The sequence below is a fragment of the Nycticebus coucang genome, chromosome 5 (assembly GCF_027406575.1).
Source record: "Nycticebus coucang isolate mNycCou1 chromosome 5, mNycCou1.pri, whole genome shotgun sequence".
Taxonomy (NCBI): Eukaryota; Metazoa; Chordata; class Mammalia; order Primates; family Lorisidae; genus Nycticebus; species Nycticebus coucang.
This window is the reverse complement of record NC_069784.1, coordinates 120,958,650-120,978,680: the sequence shown is the minus strand read 5'-3', so window position 1 is coordinate 120,978,680 and position 20,031 is coordinate 120,958,650. Positions and strand designations below refer to the sequence as shown.

The window sequence follows — 20,031 nt, the reverse complement described above, 5'->3', positions numbered from 1 at the left end:
TGGCTCTTCCATGCTGGTTCTTGACTCCAAAGCAGAGGCAAGTATTTCCCTTTCATGGTCTTCTACTGCACACCAACAAAACCATTCCACCCTTTCGCTATGGAAACTGCAGCGAGGACCACAGAGCAAGTGCTGAAGTTGTCTGACCTGAATTCTTACTACTCACAGTCTGGCTGAGAGCTTGCCAGAAATGCAGAATCTCAGAAACAATTTCCTCCCTATCATCAATAAGAATTAAAGAAGGATTTGTTGAAAAGCTTGTACAATTTCAGTAATGTCTCAAGGGCCTCCGATCTTAGCCAGCCTACCGAACTTCAGCGGATCTGTTTCCTTGTCTTTCAAGTAATTTCAATGCCCGTGGCAGCAGTACTGTCCAGAGACAGATGTCCCATCATGAAGGCACAAACTGAGACTCAAGAACCAGACTAAAGCCGTCAGGAATGTAGAGCCACACTTGACGCTTAAACAAGAAATACGGTAAGTGCGCTTTCTCTAGAATCACAGGTGTGGTGGTGCTTTCCCTGACACACCCCTCCAGAACGATACGGGGAAAATACCACTACCCAGTCAGGAGAGGACTGAGAACTCCAGGTGAACATCCCCTGCAAATGGCCCTGTTCAGGGGAACCACTGCTGAGAGGTGAGGGAGCACATGCATTTGGCAAACAGATGGAGAGAGGGAAACGGCATCTCCCTTTGTCAATTCAATACCAGTTGATTCGTTAAGGAGAACTGCCAACACTGAAAATAAATGCAGCCTCTGGTTACAAAAGCTTACCGAACAATGTTTTTACAAAAGTAGAAGTAGTTGGCTGTTGGATTTTCTTTCTTTCCATTTTTTTTTTTTCCCCAAGTGGGGGAGAAGAGGTTAAAGTAAAATCCACAATGAACCCAAAGGCTTAGACTATTTGAACAGCTGCAGATGGCTCAGCGTCTCTTACCAGATTGCTCCTACCCTGTTTCCCCAAAAATAAGACAGTGTCTTATTTTAAGGTGTGCTCCCAAAGATGTGCTAGGTCTTACTTTCAGGGGACGTCTTATCTTTCCTGTAAGTAGGTCTTATTTTCAGAGGATGTCTTATTTTCTGGGAAACAGGGTAGTTCTCCCAGGGCAGACAACCAAAACAGAATAAAGGTGGCATCCTCCCCTTCCCCCAAATAACAACAGCTTGGGTTCCAACTAATCTCAAATATGCAAGGGGAAAGGGATAGGAAGGGGAGGGGAGGGGAGAGGATGAGTGGAGGGAGGGTAATTGGTGGGACCACACCTGTGGTGCATCTTACAAGGGTACATGTGAAATTTACTAAATGTAGAATATAAATGTCTTAACACAATAACTAAGAAAATGCCATGAAGGCTATGTTAACCAGTTTGATGAAAAGATTTCAAATTGTATATAAAACCAGTACTTGTACCCCAAGATTGCATTAATGTACATGGCTATAATTTAATAAAAAAATGCAAGGGGATGGGACTTCATATTGTGCAGCTTAATAAGCTATCAAATTAAATCATACTTTGACTACTAAAAATCCTTTCTTTAAAAGACACCAGACAGGTGTGGCTGTGGCTCAAAGGAGTAGGGCACCGGCCCCATATACCCGAGGGGCAGGTTCAAACCTAGCCTGGCCAAAAACTGCAAAAAAAAAAAAGGCACCAGACATAGGAATCTCTGCAAGAAAAACTAAAAAATTAAAAGTCTAACAAAGCAACAATTAACAGTTCAATCCAAAATCACGAAAAGCAGACAACAGCGAGAGTATGTGACATATCACGGGGGTGCCCAGCCAGCACAGCTTTGCCCAGGTAGGGAAAGGTTGTGAAGGTCTCTGATGTGTGCAAAAAAAAAAAACAAAAAACTAAGAGGTGTCCTGTGAAGCTTAATTCATCTTTGAGCTATTTTTAACTCTGCAAACTGAAGAAAACCAATAGTAAGGCAAATTATTTTTGTCCACAGAAATGCAAATTGGGTCCACTGGAATGCAATTGATTACTGTCCTGTGGATATTGACTAGTTTGTCAGTTTTGTATCTATAGTTTTGTAAATTCATTTTAAGTTCCCTTATCTCACTACAAAGATGTGAGGCTTTATATTCTCCTTGGAATCCATCGTAACTTCTCACTGGTTCCCTTATTAATGCACTAAATAAAAACAAACTCCTTTTATATCTGATGAGAGTCAAGATTTTACCTATTTTGTAACTTATCCTTTGGCACCTAGGACAGACCTACTTAAAACTGGACTGTGTATGGGAATTATACACTGGTGCCCTGGTATAATTATTAAAAGTGCCCTTGACTCTTAAGTGTCCCAGTTGAGATAACATGCGCTCCCCACATTTTATGGACTTTATTGAAATATTAAACCAATAAAGTTAGTAAGTAGTATATCCCTGACCTATTATTATTTGTATGAATAACAACATACTCTGACGAGCCACAGACAGTAAAATATAGATAATGTAGGAGCGTACAACAACAAATAAAACACAAAAGTGTGTCCCAACACTACCTAATATTTGAGACAACCCACAGCAAAGTTCATGTACTTTTGATAGATTGGTAAGATACTGATGTCTGGGCAAATGACAGCTGGAGAGATACTTTTCAAACCCATTTGTCCTCATTAGAGTGGTCTACTTTTTTCCATGAAACTTTAAAACATGTTCAAAAGGCATCCTGCTTGTCTCCAAACTGACAGTCAAATATACTTACTTGCTGCCATCTACTTAATTGTATGCTCTTAACTGGATTTTGTGAGGCTTGCTGTTTATCATCCCATTCCAATTATAATTATAAAGGCATATAAGAGAAAAAACTAACAGTGAGTGAGTTAAGTAAAAACACTAACGTGGGAAAAAGAACAATGTATATTGCTCAGGGATAAGACAATTACAGGAAGAGAAAAATTTCTTCTTTGCTGGGCAAAGTGAAATATAACAGACTGGGTCAGGATGTATAATGCTAATTACAGTAATGGCCTTTTATTTGAGCACTCTATTTGTACCAAGTACTTTTCTAAACTTTTTCTGTGTGTTAACTCAATTCGAATTACAATTCTGTTATAATTATGACCTGGTATATCCACCCTTTATGGACTAGGGAAGAAGGCACTCAGATAACTTGCCCAAGGTCAAGTTATCTTCTGTTACTAAGTAACAAAAATGGGATTTGAACACAGATGTTCTGATTTTAAGCCTGAGTTCTTGAGATGGAAGTATATTTGCATAATGAAGGTTTTAAAATATTTCTTGATGAAATCTGTCCAAATTTGAGTCCGTGGTCTATCATTATAATCATTACAAACAACCTCATCTCTCTTGCTTCCCTCACCCCGGGCAAATCCCAGGCCGGGAGCAGCTCAATTACTCGCCTTCTCTGGACCTGAGCAGCTGTGAATGAATACAACTGGAAAAAAATCACTCCACAGAAAGATTGATTTTACTTAAAGTATTTGGTTTCGAACCTCAAATGTCCACTGCGTGCCCTCATCTAATTACTTGCTTTCTTAAACCCCAAGGCGACAATTTCCTCCTGCCTTCTCTTCCCCAAACTGAAGAAAGTTTCTTTCCCTGCCTCGGTCCCATCTGACTTAATCTCACACATTAAAAACTGAAACCCGCTGGATTAGGGCTCTTGTATCTTCCAACCACCAAATCAGTAAACCTCCCACCTGCTAGTCCGTCTTCCTCTCTCCTGCTTTAACTGAGAAACCATCCCTGCTCCTGTCAAAGGCCGACCCTTCCCAGTGGCTTTCTGTAAAAACTCCAGTGCTGCGCTATCAACCCCTCTCTCAGGAAGACTATTTGCCCCAGAATATAAATGTTTACTGACCTACCATCCTTAAACACACACACACACACACAACCCCGCCTTGAATCTACATTTTCCACTAGCTGTGCCTCTTTTCCTCTTTTTCAGACAAAATTCACAACCGAGTAGTGTACCGTAGCCACTGCCTCAGATCCCGTTCACTACCCAACCCACTTGGATAGGGCCTCTGCCTTTTCTCTTCCACCCAAACCGCTTCTATCAAAATTATCAATGAACTTCACAGTGCTAAGTGGAAGGGCCACTCCCTAGGACGGGGAGAAAGAAAACAGTCAAAGAGCTTCCTAAGTTATACAGTGTAGTAGAAAGTGAGAGGTGTTATGAAAAAAATATACAGAAATCCCCAGAGAATGAAGTTGACAAGGCAAAAGGTAGGTTTTGCTCATATCCATTTGCCTACAAAAGTAATACAAAGGAATCATGCAAGGGCTCCCAATTGGTCAATTTTGCATTCAGGGGACCAAAGCATAAAGAGTGAAAATAAATATCGGCAATCTGGTGTGACATCATTTATCTGAGTAATACCTTCTTAAAGATGTAAGAGGTGATATACTTCTTTTGGAATTTATAATCTCCTTGATCCTTATTTAACCCAAGAGCAAAACATATGAATGCTGACTCTCACTCTGTGCGTGCTCGGAGGAGGCGAGGGTGAGGGCGAGGGTGCGAATCTATGTTTGTTTTGACGGGCCGGGAGAGGATGGAAAGCAGATGAGGAGGCCGTGTGGGAGCACACTTCTTTGTTACTTGGGTTTATAAAGCTTTTTTATTTTTATTTTTTGAGACAGAATCTCACTATGTCACCCTTGGTAGAGTGCCGTGGATCACAGCTCACAGCAACCTCCAACTCCTGGGCTTAAGCGATTCTCTTGCCTCAGCCTCCCAAGTAGCTGGGACTACAGGTGCCCGCCACAAAGCCCGGCTATTTTTTTGTTGGAGTTGCTTAGCTGGCCAGGCCGGGTTCGAACCTGCCACCCTTGGTGTATGCAGCTGGCACCGTAACAACTGTGCTACGGGTGCCAAACCTATATAGCTTCTTTAAAAAAATTTTTTTTTATTTCGGTCATTATTCTTTTTTAAAATATTAGAATATTAGGGGGGTACACATGTTTTGTTTTGATACTTTGTTTTTCGTACAGATCCAGTCAAAGTTCTGCAGCTTCTTAATCCCCTCATAATTATACACTGTTTACCGTCCTCTCAGGTTTATAGGCAGGAAATCCAACGTTAGGCTTTTTGAAAGCATCACAGTAAAATTAAGGGAAAACTTAAGAAAGTGTGAAGTCCATGTTTTAAGAAAAAAAAACTTTTTGTTAGAAGTTCAGGATATATGATCTTCCTTAATAATAGATACTACAGAAATATAGAGTCTCCTTTAGAAGATATCATTAGAAGCCTCCAGCCAGGACGATTACTCTGTAAGCAATGCAGAACTACATGCCTGTCAGATTTGACTATAAAATGCATTTAAAATAATTTCACACTCAGGAGCAGATTCAAGGACACAAACAGGTAAAGGCCTGTGCAGAGGGCGGCCACCGTGCACCCCCAAACAAATTGTCAATATTGCAGACAACACTAATAGAACATTTGATATAAAACACTAAGACAAGGCTTGTTTGTGTTTGTCTTAAAATGAAGTAGAATGAATGATGAAAATTGATGTGCCCAGGGTGTGAGGGAAGGCACACGTGACACTTGTTTTGAGGGCACTGGAAAACTGTCTCAAGTGTAAACATTCACATACTCAATAAACCCAGGGGGACCTCTACCTTGCGATATTTCCACATGGGCCCAGAACTCGAGGGGAACCCCACCTCCTACCCGGCCCTACCCTGACCTCTCTGATTCTCAAACTGGGATAATCAACAGTCCCAACTGACTTTCCTCCAGGTCATCTATGTTACGGCCCTGCCTGAGGGTGCTGACACCAGGATCATGTTCGCATCAGAGAATTTATCATTGAATTTACATTTTTTTAGCTTACAATTTTTTTACTACTTCATCTCTTTCATTTATATATTGTTAAAAGCAGGGATTAATTACTTGTAATTGTTTCTATAAGGTTGTGTAAAATCTTTAGTATACTATTTTACTTTATAATCAGCATAAAAAAAGATGTCCTATTCACAATTTTCAAATCATTACTACTTCTGTACTTTTGCTAATTTCAATGGCAATTTAAAAATGTAATCTTGGGCTGCGCCTGTAGCTCAAGGAGTAGGGCACTGGTCCCATATGCCGGAGGTGGTGGGTTCAAACACAGCCCCGGCCAAAAATCACACACACACACAAAAAAAATGTAATCTTTACACATTAAAGTACAGGTATCTTTCTTTAATTCTGCAGTGGCCCCACAGTCATCCTTCCTGCATGGTGTAGTCGACCTTTATTAACTGCATCCCTGACCCTAAAAATCCAACTATAGAGTTAGGCTGATGGAGCTATCGCAGAGCAGTGGAACTGAGTAATCTAGACGACTCCAAGCCAAATTCTATTCCATGGCCCCAGCAATGTACAGGTGAATTGCAATAAAGGTGCTGTCTTCTTGAACCCTGAGCTAGCTACTATCTTTCAAAGATAATGTCAACTTCACCTAAGTTGTCTAAATTAACCAGGACACTGGTAAATATATCAGAATAGTGGTCCCCAATCTTTTTGGTACTAGAACTTTGTTCATGAAACACAGTTTTTCCATGGACTGGGCGTGGGAAGTACGGTTTCAGGATGATTCAAGTGCACCGCATCTTCACCTCAGATCACCAGGCAGTAGATTCTCTTAGGGAGCGTGTGGCTAAGATCCCTTGCTAATGACGTTTGCAGTAGGGCTCATGCTCCTATGAAAATCTAATTCTGCCACTTATCTGACAGGAGGAGGAGCTCAGGTGATGATGCAGGGAAGGGGAGCTGCTGTAAATACACATGAAGGTCGCTGGCTCCCCTGCTGCTCATCTCCTATCCTGGCTCCTAACAAGGCTACGGACCCGCACGAGTCCATTGCCCTAGGTTTCCAGGGTGGTTGGCTGCCTACTGCCTGCTGCAGGGAAGGCTGTCTGCTATTTAGTTTTCTGGTTAGCCTTAGTACGCTCATTTGTCTAAAGCTGTCCCAAGCCCAGGAGAAGTTTAGTGATCCCAAGGTGCTTATATTTTTTCATACAGCAATTTGAGTCTTACCTCCTCAAGGCAGAGTTGGCCCAGTGAATTTTAAATATGTATTTCCAATGAAGAGTCACAGATTCTTAGAAAAACAGACTCTCTAGTCCGTCTTTTATGCTTCTATTTCATTTATTTTCTTTCTATTTTTATTTTGTTTTTTTTTTAGAGACATGGTCTTGCTTTGTCACCCAGCCTGCAATGCAGTGGTATAATCATAGCTTGCTATAACTTTGAACTCCTGGACTCAAATAATCCTCCTCCCTCAGCCTCTGTGGAAGCTGGTGCAGGACACTGGTAAATACACTCGAACGGTGGTCCCCAACCTGGCTCATATTTAAAAATCTTTTATAGAGACAGGGCCTTTGGCCTAGGCTACTCTCAACTCCTGGCCTCAAGTGATCCTCTTGTCTCAGCCTCCCAAAAGGAGCGCTGGAATCACAGGTGTGATTGGCTCATTTATTTATCATTAAAATAAAAAAATATAAGCTCTACTTCTGGAAACAGATTCAAAGAGTGTTGCAAGAGTTTTCCACTTAAAAATCTGGAACCAAAGGATGCCATCCTTAGCTTGATGAAAGAGAAATTAAGACTACCATACCTGTTTTTTCATTGTTAATTATACTTTTGTATGGATTTATTTTGTTCTGGGATAAGTTTTCTATAGCCTTTAAAGATAAAATGTGTTATATTAGTTCTTTGCTGAAGAACTTTGTTAGCTGGACTTCCCTGCCAGGCCACATACTTGGGAGATGTTCCCGCTGACACTCCTCTCTGCCTTTATTTAGGGAAGGACTATTTTTCCTACATTGCCTAAGCTGGGTCCACATTCCACTAAAGAAACACAATTAGAGAACTCAAACGCATTAGCAAGAAAAGAACAAGGGATCCCATCGCAGGCTGGGCAAGGGACTTGAAGAGAAACTTCTCTGAAGAAGACCGGCGCGCGGCCTTCAGACGTATGAAAAAATGCTCATCATCTTTAATCATCAGAGAAATGCAAATAAAAACTACTTTGAGATATCATCTAACTCCATTGAGACTATCCTATACCACAAAATCCCAAGACCAGAGATGTTGGCATGGATGTGGAGAAAAGGGAACACTTTTGCACTGCTGGTGGAATTGCAAATTAATACATTCCTTTTAGAAAGATATATGGAGAACACTTAGAGATCTAAAAATAGACCTGCCATTCAATCCTGTAATTCCTCTACTGGGCATATACCCAGAAGACCAAAAATCAAATCGTAATAAAGATATTTGTACCAGAGTGTTTATTGCAGCCCTATTCATAATTGCTAAGTCATGGAATAAGCCCAAATGCCCATCGATCCACAAATGGATTAATAAATTGTGGTATATGTACACCATGGAATACTATGCAGTCTTAAAGAAAGAAGGAGACCTTACCTCTTTCATGTTTACATGGATGGAGTTGGAACATATTCTTCTTAGTAAAGTGTCTCAAGAATAGAAGAAAAAGTACCCAATGTACTCACCCTTATTATGAAACTAATCTAGGACCTTCACTGTAACTGGGTTATAAAAGCTATAACCCAGTTACAACCTAAGAATAGGGAGAAGGGGGAAAGGGAGGGGGGAAGGGGGAGGTAGATGGAGGGAGGGTGATTAATGGGATTACACCTGCGGTGCATCTTACAAGGGTATATGTGAATCTTAGTAAATGTGGAATGTAAAGGTCTTAGCAAAATAACTAAGAAAATGCCAGGAAGGCTATGTTAACTAGTGTGACGAAAATGTGTCAAACGGTCTATGAACCAAGTGTATGGTGCCCCATGATCATACCAATGTACACAGCTATGATTTAATAAAAAAAAAAAAAAAGAAAAGAAAAGAAACACAATTAATTCTCTCCTCTAGATGATAGGGGTAGTTCTTCCAAGACAAATCCATACATTCTATGCAGATGAACCCTATAACTGCTAGAAAGAGCCACTGCTCACTCTGTAAGATTTCACTTGTTACTATAAACTTCACCACTTTTCAGCAACTGACAGATTAAAGAACGTAGAGGGTGGCCTTGGAAAGTAAGAGGAGAGTCTCAAAGAGCTTTGCAGGATTATCAACAATGGACATAAGAATAGAAAACAAAAATATAAAGGAAGATGTAGTAAATTTTTTTAATTTTTAAAATTTTTTTTAATTTTTTATATTTATTTTTAATTATTAAATCATAGCTGTATACATTAAATTAAATTGAAATCATTTCCACTTAGATCAGGAACCAGACAAGGTTGCCCATTGTCTCCACTGCTCTTTAACATTGTAATGGAAGTTTTAGCCACCACAATTACAGAAGAAAAGGCGATCAAGGGTATCCATATAGGGTCATAAGAGATCAAACTTTTTGCTCTTCGCAGATGATATGATTGTATATCTGGAAAACACCAGGGATTCTACTACAAAACTCTTAGAAGTGATCAAGGAATACAGCAGTGTCTCAGGTTACAGAATCAACATTCATAAATCAGTAGCCTTTATATATACCAACAATAGTCAAGCTGAAAAAACAGTTAAGGACTCTATTCCATTCACAGTAGTGCCAAAGATGAAATATTTGGGAGTTTATCTAACAAAGGATGTGAAAGATCTATATACAGAGAACTATGAAACTCTAAGAAAAGAAATAGCTGAAAACGTTAACAAATGGAAAAACATACCATGCTCATAGCTGGGAAGAATCAATATTGTTAAAATGTCCATACTACCCAAAGCAATATACAATTTTAATGCAATCCCTATTAAAGCTCCACTGCCATACTTTAAAGATCTTAAAAAAACAATACTTTGTTTTATATGGAATCAGAAAAAACCTCGAATAGCCAAAACATTACTCAGAAATAAAAACAAAGCAGGAGGACAGGGCGGCACCTGTGGCTCAGTGAGTAGGGCACTGGCCCCATATGCTGAGGGTGGTGGGTTCAAACCCAGCCCTGGCCAAACTGCAACAAAAAAATAGCCGGGCGTTGTGGCAGGATCCTGTAGTCCCAGCTACTCGGGAGGCTGAGGCAAGAGAATCGCGTAAGCCCAAGAGTTAGAGATTGCTGTGAGCCGTGTAACGCCACGGCACTCTACCGAGGGCGGTACAGTGTCTCTACAAAAAAAAAAAAAAAACAAAGCAGGAGGAATCACACTACCAGACCTCAGACTATACTATAAATCAATAGTGATCAAAACAGCATGGTACTGGGACAAAAACAGAGAAGTAGAAGTCTGGAACAGAATAGAGAACCAAGAGATGCATCCAGCTACTTACCATTATTTGATCTTTGACAAGCCAATTAAAAACATCCAGTGGGGAAAAGATTCCCTATTTAACAAATGGTGCTGGGTGAACTGGCTGGCAACCTGTAGAAGACTGAAACTGGACCGACACCTTTCACCATTAATTAAGATAGACTCTCACTGGATTAAAGATTTAAACTTAAGACATGAAACTATAAAAATACTAGAAGACAGTGCAGGGAAAACCCTTGAAGAAATCGGTCTGGGTGAGTATTTTATGAGGAGGAACCCCCAGGCAATTGAAGCAGCTTCAAAAATACACTACTGGGACCTGATAAAACTAAACAGCTTCTGCACAGCCAAGAACACAGTAAGTAAAGCAAGCAAACAGCTCTCAGAATGGGAGAAGAGATTTGCAGGTTATGTCTCCAACAAAGGTTTAATAACCAGAATCCACAGAGAACTCAAACATATAAGCAAGAAAAGAACAAGTGATCCCATCGCATGCTGGGCAAGGGACATGAAGAGAAGTCTCTGAAGAAGACAGGCGCACGTCCTACAGACATATGAAAAAATGCTCATCGTCTTTAATCATCAGAGAAATGCAAATAAAAACTACTTTGAGATATCATCTAACTCCAGTAAGATTAGCCCATATCACAAAATCCCAAGACCAGAGATGTTGGCGTGGACGTGGAGAAAAGGGAACACGTCTACGCTGCTGGTGGGAATGCAAATTAATACATTCCTTTTGGAAAGATGTTTGGAGAACACTTAGAGATCTAAAAATAGATCTGCCATTTAATCCTATAATTCCTCTACTAGGTATATACCCAGAAGACCAAAGATCACATAACAAAGATATTTGTACCAGAATGTTTATTGCAGCCCTATTCATAATTGCTAAGTCATGGAAAAAGCCCAAGTACCCATCGATCCACGAATGGATTAATAAATTGTGGTATATGTACACCACGGAATATTATGCAGCCTTAAAGAAAGATGGAGACTTTACCTCTTTCATGTTTACATGGATGGAGCTGGAACATATTCTTCTTAGTAAAGTATCTCAAGAATGGAAGAAAAAGTATCCAATGTACTCAGCCCTACTATGAAACTAATTTATGGCTTTCACATGAAAGCTATAACCCAGTTATAACCTAAGAATATGGGGAAGGGGGAGAGGGAGGGGAGGGAGAGGGGAGGATGGGCAGAGGGAGGGTGATTGGTGGGATTACACCTACGGTGCATCTTACAAGGGTACACGTGAAACTTAGTAAATGTAGAATATAATTGTCTTAACACAATAACTAGGAAAATGCCAGGAAGGCTATGTTAACCAGTGTGATGAAAATGTGTCAAACGGTCTATAAAACCATTGTATGGTGCCCCACGATCACATTAATGTACACAGCTATGAAGATGTAATAAATTGAACAGAATCTTGATTTAGACCTACTCAAAGGGGAAGTTAGAAGAAGAGAGAAATGAAAGAATGGTATTTGTACAGACTCATTTATTCTGGCTAATATCTTGCAATATTGAGAAACGTGATTTAGAGAACATGATAGGCAAGGTCTGTGTGATCAGGATTACTAAAATGTCTGCACGAAAGCCATGCGCATGTATGTTAAACTGCATATTGTACATAAGGCTCTATTTCTTCTATATTGCCTAAACTGGGTCCACATTCCATTAAAGAAACATGCATTAATTCTCTCCTGTACATCCTACATTTAGTTCTTCCAAGACAAGTATATGCAGTCTATGCAAATAAACCCCATGAAGAATTAATGTCTGCACTTCAAATTCCAGCGGGAAAAACAGCTATAGAACTAAGTTGTATTGGTCAAGCCCTGACCCAAACACAGTCATTTGTACCAAGACTAAGTCTGGCACACCAGGTTTAGAGAGGAGACTGTAGAGGAAGAAGGCAAATCCCATTTCCTGACTGCATTTTTCTACTGTCCTTTAAGTACTCTGCTCGCTGATGGGCACATGTGCAGAGAGAGAGCCGTGTGCATGCTGAGTCCCACAGAACTCATGAATGAGCTTTGCTGGCCTTCTTACTCACGGACAGAAACCTACCCTCTGCCAGAAATCTCCTGACCACTTGAGTGGGAGAGGTAGCAGAGGGCCCGTCTGTCTCCTACCTGGAAACTCCTGTCAGGCTCCAACCTGCAGGACTGTGCACAATGACATCTTCCTATCCATAGAAAGCACTTGTGTCCACTATCAGACTATGGTGTGAAACTGCTTTCAATATCTAAAGAATATATTAGCCTATATCCACCTGCAGAAAAGCCTACACAAAAGTAATGTGGAGTACCATAAAAAGTGTGGGCTGTGTCCTTGGACAGCTGTGCTCACATGCTGGCACACAGTAGGTGTACAGTAAATGGTAACCAGCCGATATTGTGAAAGAAAGGATGTTTGCTCCTATTTTTTTCTACTGTCATTCTCCTTTCTAAATATAATCCTTCTTCCTATCTAAATTTTCCAGGTGACTACAAAGTTCTGCCTCAACTAATACAGAGACAGGATGTGGTACCGCGTAGCAGTTAAGAGTGGGGAGCTGGAGACAGTTGCTGGGTTTTAACGCCAGCTCTTCTTACTGGCTGTGTGATCATGTGTATTTATTACTCACTTATTAATGTGTTCATTGATTATTTATTAAGCTTTGCCTGTCAGTGGATGTAATCATAGTCCCTGTGCTTCACTGAGTTTCTGTGAGAATTAAAAGAGATAATCCATGCACAGGATTTTGTACACCACCTGCAAACAGTGTTCAAAAATGCAATTCATCATCATTATTTCCATAGCAATTATTTACCATGATGATATATCACTATTCTCACTTCTGGAACAAAAGGAGAAGCAATGACTTTGACATGATATTAGGAAAGTTTAACCCAAAGCTTTTATCCATCATTATTCCTTTTATCCCTCAAACTCCCTGGAGATTAACTTTTAGCAGCAGAAATGAACAACATATGGAAAACACAAACACAGGACCACAAATTTAGAATGAGAGCGGTCTGGATTTTATGTTAGATTTCTGAATATTTTGAAGGTAGTAGGAGCTATCTTAAACTGCTTTAAACCTAGAATACAATGAGCTCTCCCTGAACTATCCTGGGGGGAAAATAACTAGACCAGGTTCAGAAACTCTGTCTCAGAGGTAGAAAGCACAGTTTTAAAATACGAGGTTCGAGGTAAGATATTAACATGAGGGATTTATAATACATAGATGCTTTCCATTCAAATTTATATTCTATCATTTTCTGGAAAAAAAAATGAGTCATGGAGACATTGCAGCATACTTCGAGGTATTAATAAAGAATTATCTAGAGAGTCAGAAATGCAGTGGGTTTAAACCAGAGTATATTTTAACTGATCTATAAAATTAAAATATGACATAAAAATTATTTTTCCTTCCTATTCTCCTTTCAACTTTTTTTTTTTTTTTTGCTATATTCCAGGAGTAGAGTACATAAAACTATATATTTAAACACTGAGTATTTCTACCTGAGTATTATTTCTTTTTCTTGGCTAAAATTAACTCATTCTAATTTGCCCAGGAAATTCTAGTTGCAAGACAATCATGCTTAATTTGTTTCTGACATTTTTCTTCTACTTATTTGTGCAGCCATGCAGAGGGGGTTGTATATTTAAAAAGCCTTTTCATCCATCATTTACTTGCTAATTAATTAAATTTTATTTTCATAACAATTCTTCATCCAGAAATACTGGCTTTTATAACCCTACCTTCAGAGCTTGATGTTCTTCCTTTATGAGGAAATAAACTGTTAAATTACACAACAGAGCACGTAAAAAAAAATTCTGGTTAAACAAGTTTTGTAAAAGCAGGAGAATTTGCTCTCTACAAATGAGCAAACTTCTAAACATCTGAAAGACTTAAAGACATTTAACACTAAAACTATATATGTTTAAGAAAATCCAATCTTTTACCAGTGATGGAGAAGATATTTTAGAATGCTACAATGCTAAAGGTTGTTATTTAAAACACTGCCGGCCATTGTATTGTATGTATATTTTCCACTGCTGGTTATAGGATGCCAAACAAAACTAGCCTTTACTCTACCAGTCTTCACCATAAGAATTCAAAGATTGATCAAGAATGCAATAGTACCAGATCATACCAAATTATAAACAATATGAATTAGAGAAATTCTGACTTCAGACAGTTTAATTTGTAATCACATATAACTGACCTGGACATACAGAAATTCCTTTTAACAGTAAAGCTAAAATTAAGGATGGACTTTAAAAGGGCCAAATCAAACAGATACTCATTGTACACACATATTCAAGCAAGAAATTTGTCATTTTCTTCATTTAGTACAAACAAAAATCTGCCTTACTGGATCTCCTTTGTGTTTTATGTTTTTTTGTAGAGACAGAGTCTCACTGTACCGCCCTCGGGTAGAGTGCTATGACATCACACAGCTCACGGCAACCTCTAACTCTTGGGCTTATGTGATTCTCTTGCCTCAGCCTCCCGAGTAGCTGGGACTACAGTCTCCCGCCACAACGCCCGGCTATTTTTTTGTTGCAGTTTGGCCGGGGCTGGGTTTGAACCTGCCACCCTCAGCATATGGGGCCAGCGCCCTACTCACTGAGCCACAGGCGCCGCCCTCCTTTGTGTTTTTAAAAAGTCAGATGATGCAGGATTCCAGGCCAATTCAGTAAATTAATTAATTTTGATTAATTTGCATGAACTTCTGGATTTTTTTATAGTACATGTATTCAAAGACTGCTACAAAACAATTCTTTCTGGGCTAAAATCAAGGCCTGCAGGGCTGTGTTTCTTCTCCAGAGGTTCTAAGAGAGAATCCCATTTCCTTGCCTTTTCCAGCTTGTAGGGGCCACCTGCATTCCCAGGACCATGACCCCTTCCTCCATTTTCAAAGACAGCAATTACCATCTTTAAATCTCTCTCTCAGTCCTCTGGTACCTTCTTCTACTTTTAAAACCTTCTGGGAGTATACTGAATCCATCAGAATAATCCAGGGTAATTTCCCTAATTTAAAGTCAGTTGATTTGCAGACTTAACTATCTGCAACCTTAATTCTCCCTTGCTAGGCTATCTAACATTTTCAGAGGTCCCAGCGACAAGGAGGTGGGTGTCTTTGGGGGATGGGGAGATATATGCTACCTTGTCCAGCTTCTGACCTCTTTCCAAATGCTTATACAAATAGGACACCATCAACTAGTTTGATACCTTGTTCTCAAGTTCATCACAACTCAATACAGTGTAGACGGAATAATGATAAAAGTATTGACTTCCCATAAGACAAGGGATATTGCTTATTAAGTTTTCTATATAGTATTAATATCGTGGCAACAATTTTTTTTTACCCTGAGGATACATTTCGGACTACAATAAAAATTTTATAAGAAATACTATCTCACTATCACTGACTTCAAATAAATTTTTTCAGGAGGAGGTACATTGGAGGAGTCAATTATTAGCACTGGCATAGATTTTGGAGATATCACACCCCATTTCAAGAATGATATAAAGGCAACTTGGCCCAGAGACTTTCATCCCACTTACTTGAGGGTACATAGCTAACTTGTAACACAGCTGTCTCCTGATCAGTAAGTGCTCCCGGGATTACGATGCTGTTCGCCTTACATATAAAATAGAGTCAATTATGACTCCCATCACCATATCATTGTGTAAATCCATAGCATTACTAACTTAACGCTTCAAGGGACTGTAGAAATAGTATTTTATTATTCTGTCCCATGACAACACACCAAGAAAACCAAGGATTAAGTCCTACTAAGATTCGGTGTAAATTATACTAAATTTATTAAATGTCACATAATAAAAAGAAACAGTACACAAGGAGAGACTCATGTCACAACAAAAACAGTGATGAGTCTACACTCGTAATGCAAATAACTTCCGCAAGACAAGGAAAGATTTCATCACAAATCACTAGCTTTTTTTGATGAATTAAAATGGGAAGAGTGTAAGAATATTTACATGCATCTTCTGGAAGAAAGAAAAATGATTTAGAATCACTACAGTGTGAGACCTACCATGCCAAGAGTATTTGAAAATTTTGTCGCTTTCCCCAAATATTTTGATCTCTGCTTTTAAAAAAATATTAGCTAAACACACCTATATAGCCTAGCCCCAACCTCATAAAAGACCATCACTCTAATTTTTAAACCAATTTCTTTCAATTATTAAAATATATGCAGTTTCCTTCAGATAATAGGGCCAAATTCCATTTTTAAAAGTTATGGGGGTGGGGAAGCTTCTTAATTTATCAATAAAACTTTATTTTCTTGGTATCATAAAGTATAATTGAAATCAACTCACTTGATGTAATAGGGCACTTTATTATGTGAGGTGGATCTTTGCCACGGCAGCTGGACTGAAGCTGAGGAAAGAAACAAAGGGAGGTTATTGAAAACACTGGTGACTCCAAAGCCTTATACCTTAATGCAAAACAACTGAACGTACTTTACAGCCCATTCAATGCGAACTGCTCTGGTCTTTGACCCAGATTCCTATTAATTGTGAAATCTACTAAGCCAAACAGTGAACAGCTTTGAAGATTCATTGGAAATGAGGAAAGGAATGACACAGGTTCCATGCTAATACTTCTAAAAATCAAATTTTAATATTTACAACCACCACAATTTCAAATTTAGTGCTTTTTTTTTTTTTTTTTGATAGGGTCTCACTTGGTCACCCAGGCTACAGTGCACTAGTGTCATCATAGCTCACAGCAACCTCCAACTCTTAGACTTAAGAGATCCTTCTGTCTTAGCCTGCTGAGTAGCTGGGACTATAGGTGCCCACCACTATGCCCAGGTAATTTTTTCTATTTTTAGTAGAAATGGGATCTCACTCTTGCTCAGGCTGGTCTTGAACTCCCAGTCTCAAAGAATCCCCCACCTCAGCCTCCCAAAGTGCTAGGATCATGGGTGCAAACCACCACACCCCATCATGTACTCTGCATATTTCTGATAAAGCTAAAACCCAAATTAGTTTTATTTGGCATATCCAGATGAAAAATTAGATTCCTCAAGCCTGAGTTTTCCAGATCACTAATAACATTCTTTACTTTGTATCACAGTCACAAGAATAGCTCTCCAGCACAGATGGCATTTAAAACTAATTTAATTATATGAAATAATAAAAGAGAAAATTAAAATAAAAACAGGCAAAAGGTTGTAAAGAACCAAGGCAGTCATCTGGGCAGAAAAATTCCAAATACTTATTTTTATCTAAAATGCACATTGAGTCCCGTTTCCTACTTTTGCACTAGGCATTACTATAATTTAGATGTTATAAGTTTTTTTATTATAGCTTACAATCCCAGTTGTTATTTATTTCTAAAAATATATTATTTCTACATTAAAATCAATTATTTTAGAAGTTATTTAAGAAGAGCTGTATAAGGGAATCTAGACCTGGAAAGGAAATTTTGCTAAATGAACTAATAAGAAAATTTGAAGAAAACTTTGCAGATATCAGCAGGCCCTTGTGTAGCTAGTTGTCAGCAATACTTTTTTTCTGAATTTCATGTCATATTAATAGCCTACAAATATATATAGCATTCTAAACTTCGCCAAGCACTTACAAATATATCTTTTGGTAAGTAAGCCAGCAAAACACACATTAAAGTTCCATTTGATGGACAAAGAACTGAATACATAGAGATAAAATAACTTGCCCCGAAAGTGACAGCTAATAAATAAACGGTTGAGCTCAGATGTGATCTCAGAATTTCTGAACACTAGTTCAGCAGTTTTTCTACTCAGCTCATCTTTATAAAATGCAAGCATTCCTTTCTCCAGCTAGGTCCATTAAAACTACAGACAGGGGATGAAAATGAAGAACTGTTAAGGTATGTTAAACTTCTCATTAGAGCCAACCTCATTTCAGCGTTGGCACCAGGCTAATAGGTCAGTTTTTATTTTGTGCCTAACTAAACAAGCTTCTTTCATAACCATGGCTCAGGTCCAAAAAATATAAAAAAGCCAAAGATTGTAAGCAACAAGGGATAAAAATTATTAAATTTACTAATTGGGATTTTGTTTATGGTTCCCCATTCATTTTAATAATTGTTTTGATTTGAATAACTTCAATCTCCTAGGACCATGAGTGTTGAACAATGAAAGGCGGTGTATTTTGAGTTTCATAAAATGTGTCTGAATTTCACAATATGTCACTTCCTAAAGAACGTGTGCTTGATTCCTATCATGAGAGTGATTGCCAGGTGTAGGGTTTCTTCAATATTAAAGATAATTAATCCTTAGAACTGAAAAGAGAGTCTCTTATTTTACAAATTCCTCTTTAATTTGATGATAGCACTTAGTTTAACATCCTATAAAATTAAGTAATCTGGCATGTTTAATACTTTATGAGTATACTGCAAATTTTCATCAACATTGAAGGTATCCAAACTTTAAAAATGCATCCTGGCACCCAGGTATACAGTGTATTTGAGGAAGAACTATACGTCACTTGAAGATAGACTACCTGAGAGTTCATGAAACATAACGTGTGTGTGTTGGGGCGAGGGTGGGGGGAGCAAATGATAGTCAGGAAGGGCAGGACATGACTGATCAGGATTCTTGAATTGTAAAAGCACAGCCTGACCTTTAGTTGAGGTAAAGCAGTTTATCAACAGTGACAACAAGATTAAGAGAAAACATAAATGCAATCAATTTAGTTGTACGGCATGGGATTACTTCAGTTTTCTCCATGGTAATAGTTACAAAGAAGTTGTCATAATTGAGAAATAAGCTTTGCCCTAAGTTTTAAACATTACTTAAATCGAATTAAAGGAAACAAATTGCTTTCTTACATATATTTGTCAAAGGAAATAAAAGGAAAGGAATTAATATTTACTCAAAGCATTTGTGTCAAGAACTGGGTGAGGTGCTTTGTGTAACTGGATATGCTTTGTCATTTAATTCTCAAAATACTCAGGAGAAAGAGGTATTTTAAGACAAAGAAATTAACTTTTAGAGAGTCACAGCTCTGGCAAAATGGCAGGATGAATATTTAAACTCAATCTGGGTGACTCTAAATTCTACGTCCTTTAGTGTCCTCAGGAGTGAATGATAAAGTAAAAACTTATTTATTCAAGATCTCATGAACAGTCCCTAAAATTAAAAATTCCACTCGGAGAATATTACATAAAAATCTACAATTGTGGTTTGGCTAAATCTTGACCAGTACTTGACCAGAAGAAAAGCTAACTGTGATTGTAGTGAGCTTAATAAACCAAAATCTTCTCATTTAAACATGTATGGAAAGTGATTTTTTTTTTTTACTTTTAAAGTTTCAGCACATTGTACCCCTTGATTGCACGAATGTACACAGCTATGATTTAACAATAAAAATAAATAAATTAAAAATAAATAAATAAATAAATAATTCTAAAAAATAAAAAATAAATAAAAAAAATAAAGTTTCAGGTGCCGCAATAGCAAAGATATGGAATCAATTTAAGTGTCTACTAACTGATAAATGAATAAACAAAATGTGGTATATACAGACAGTGAAATACTATTCAGCCATAAAAAAGAATGAAATTACATCATTGGCAGCCACATGGATGGAACTGGAGGAAATAAACCAGGCACGGAAAGACAGAACCTGCACGATCCCACTCTCTGGGGGAGCGAAAACGTTGATGTCTTGGAGATAGAGGAAAGAATGATAAATACCAGGGGCTGGGAGGGGTCTGTGAGTGGGGGCTCAGGGGAGATAAAGAGAAGTTGGTTAACGGTTATAAA

The 20,031-nt window shown here is 38.5% G+C and overlaps 1 protein-coding gene across 9 annotated transcripts in view; it reads right to left on the bottom strand.

Moving 5' to 3' along the window:
• Nucleotides 1-20,031, bottom strand: part of UTRN (utrophin) — a 533,531-nt gene that overhangs the window by 75,377 nt on the left and 438,123 nt on the right. For all 9 annotated transcript variants that reach the window (XM_053590883.1, XM_053590887.1, XM_053590886.1 and 6 more), the window contains one exon: nt 16,595-16,655. In XM_053590883.1, coding sequence (XP_053446858.1) covers nt 16,595-16,655 — 61 coding nt within the window. The remainder of the gene's footprint in view (nt 1-16,594; nt 16,656-20,031) is intronic.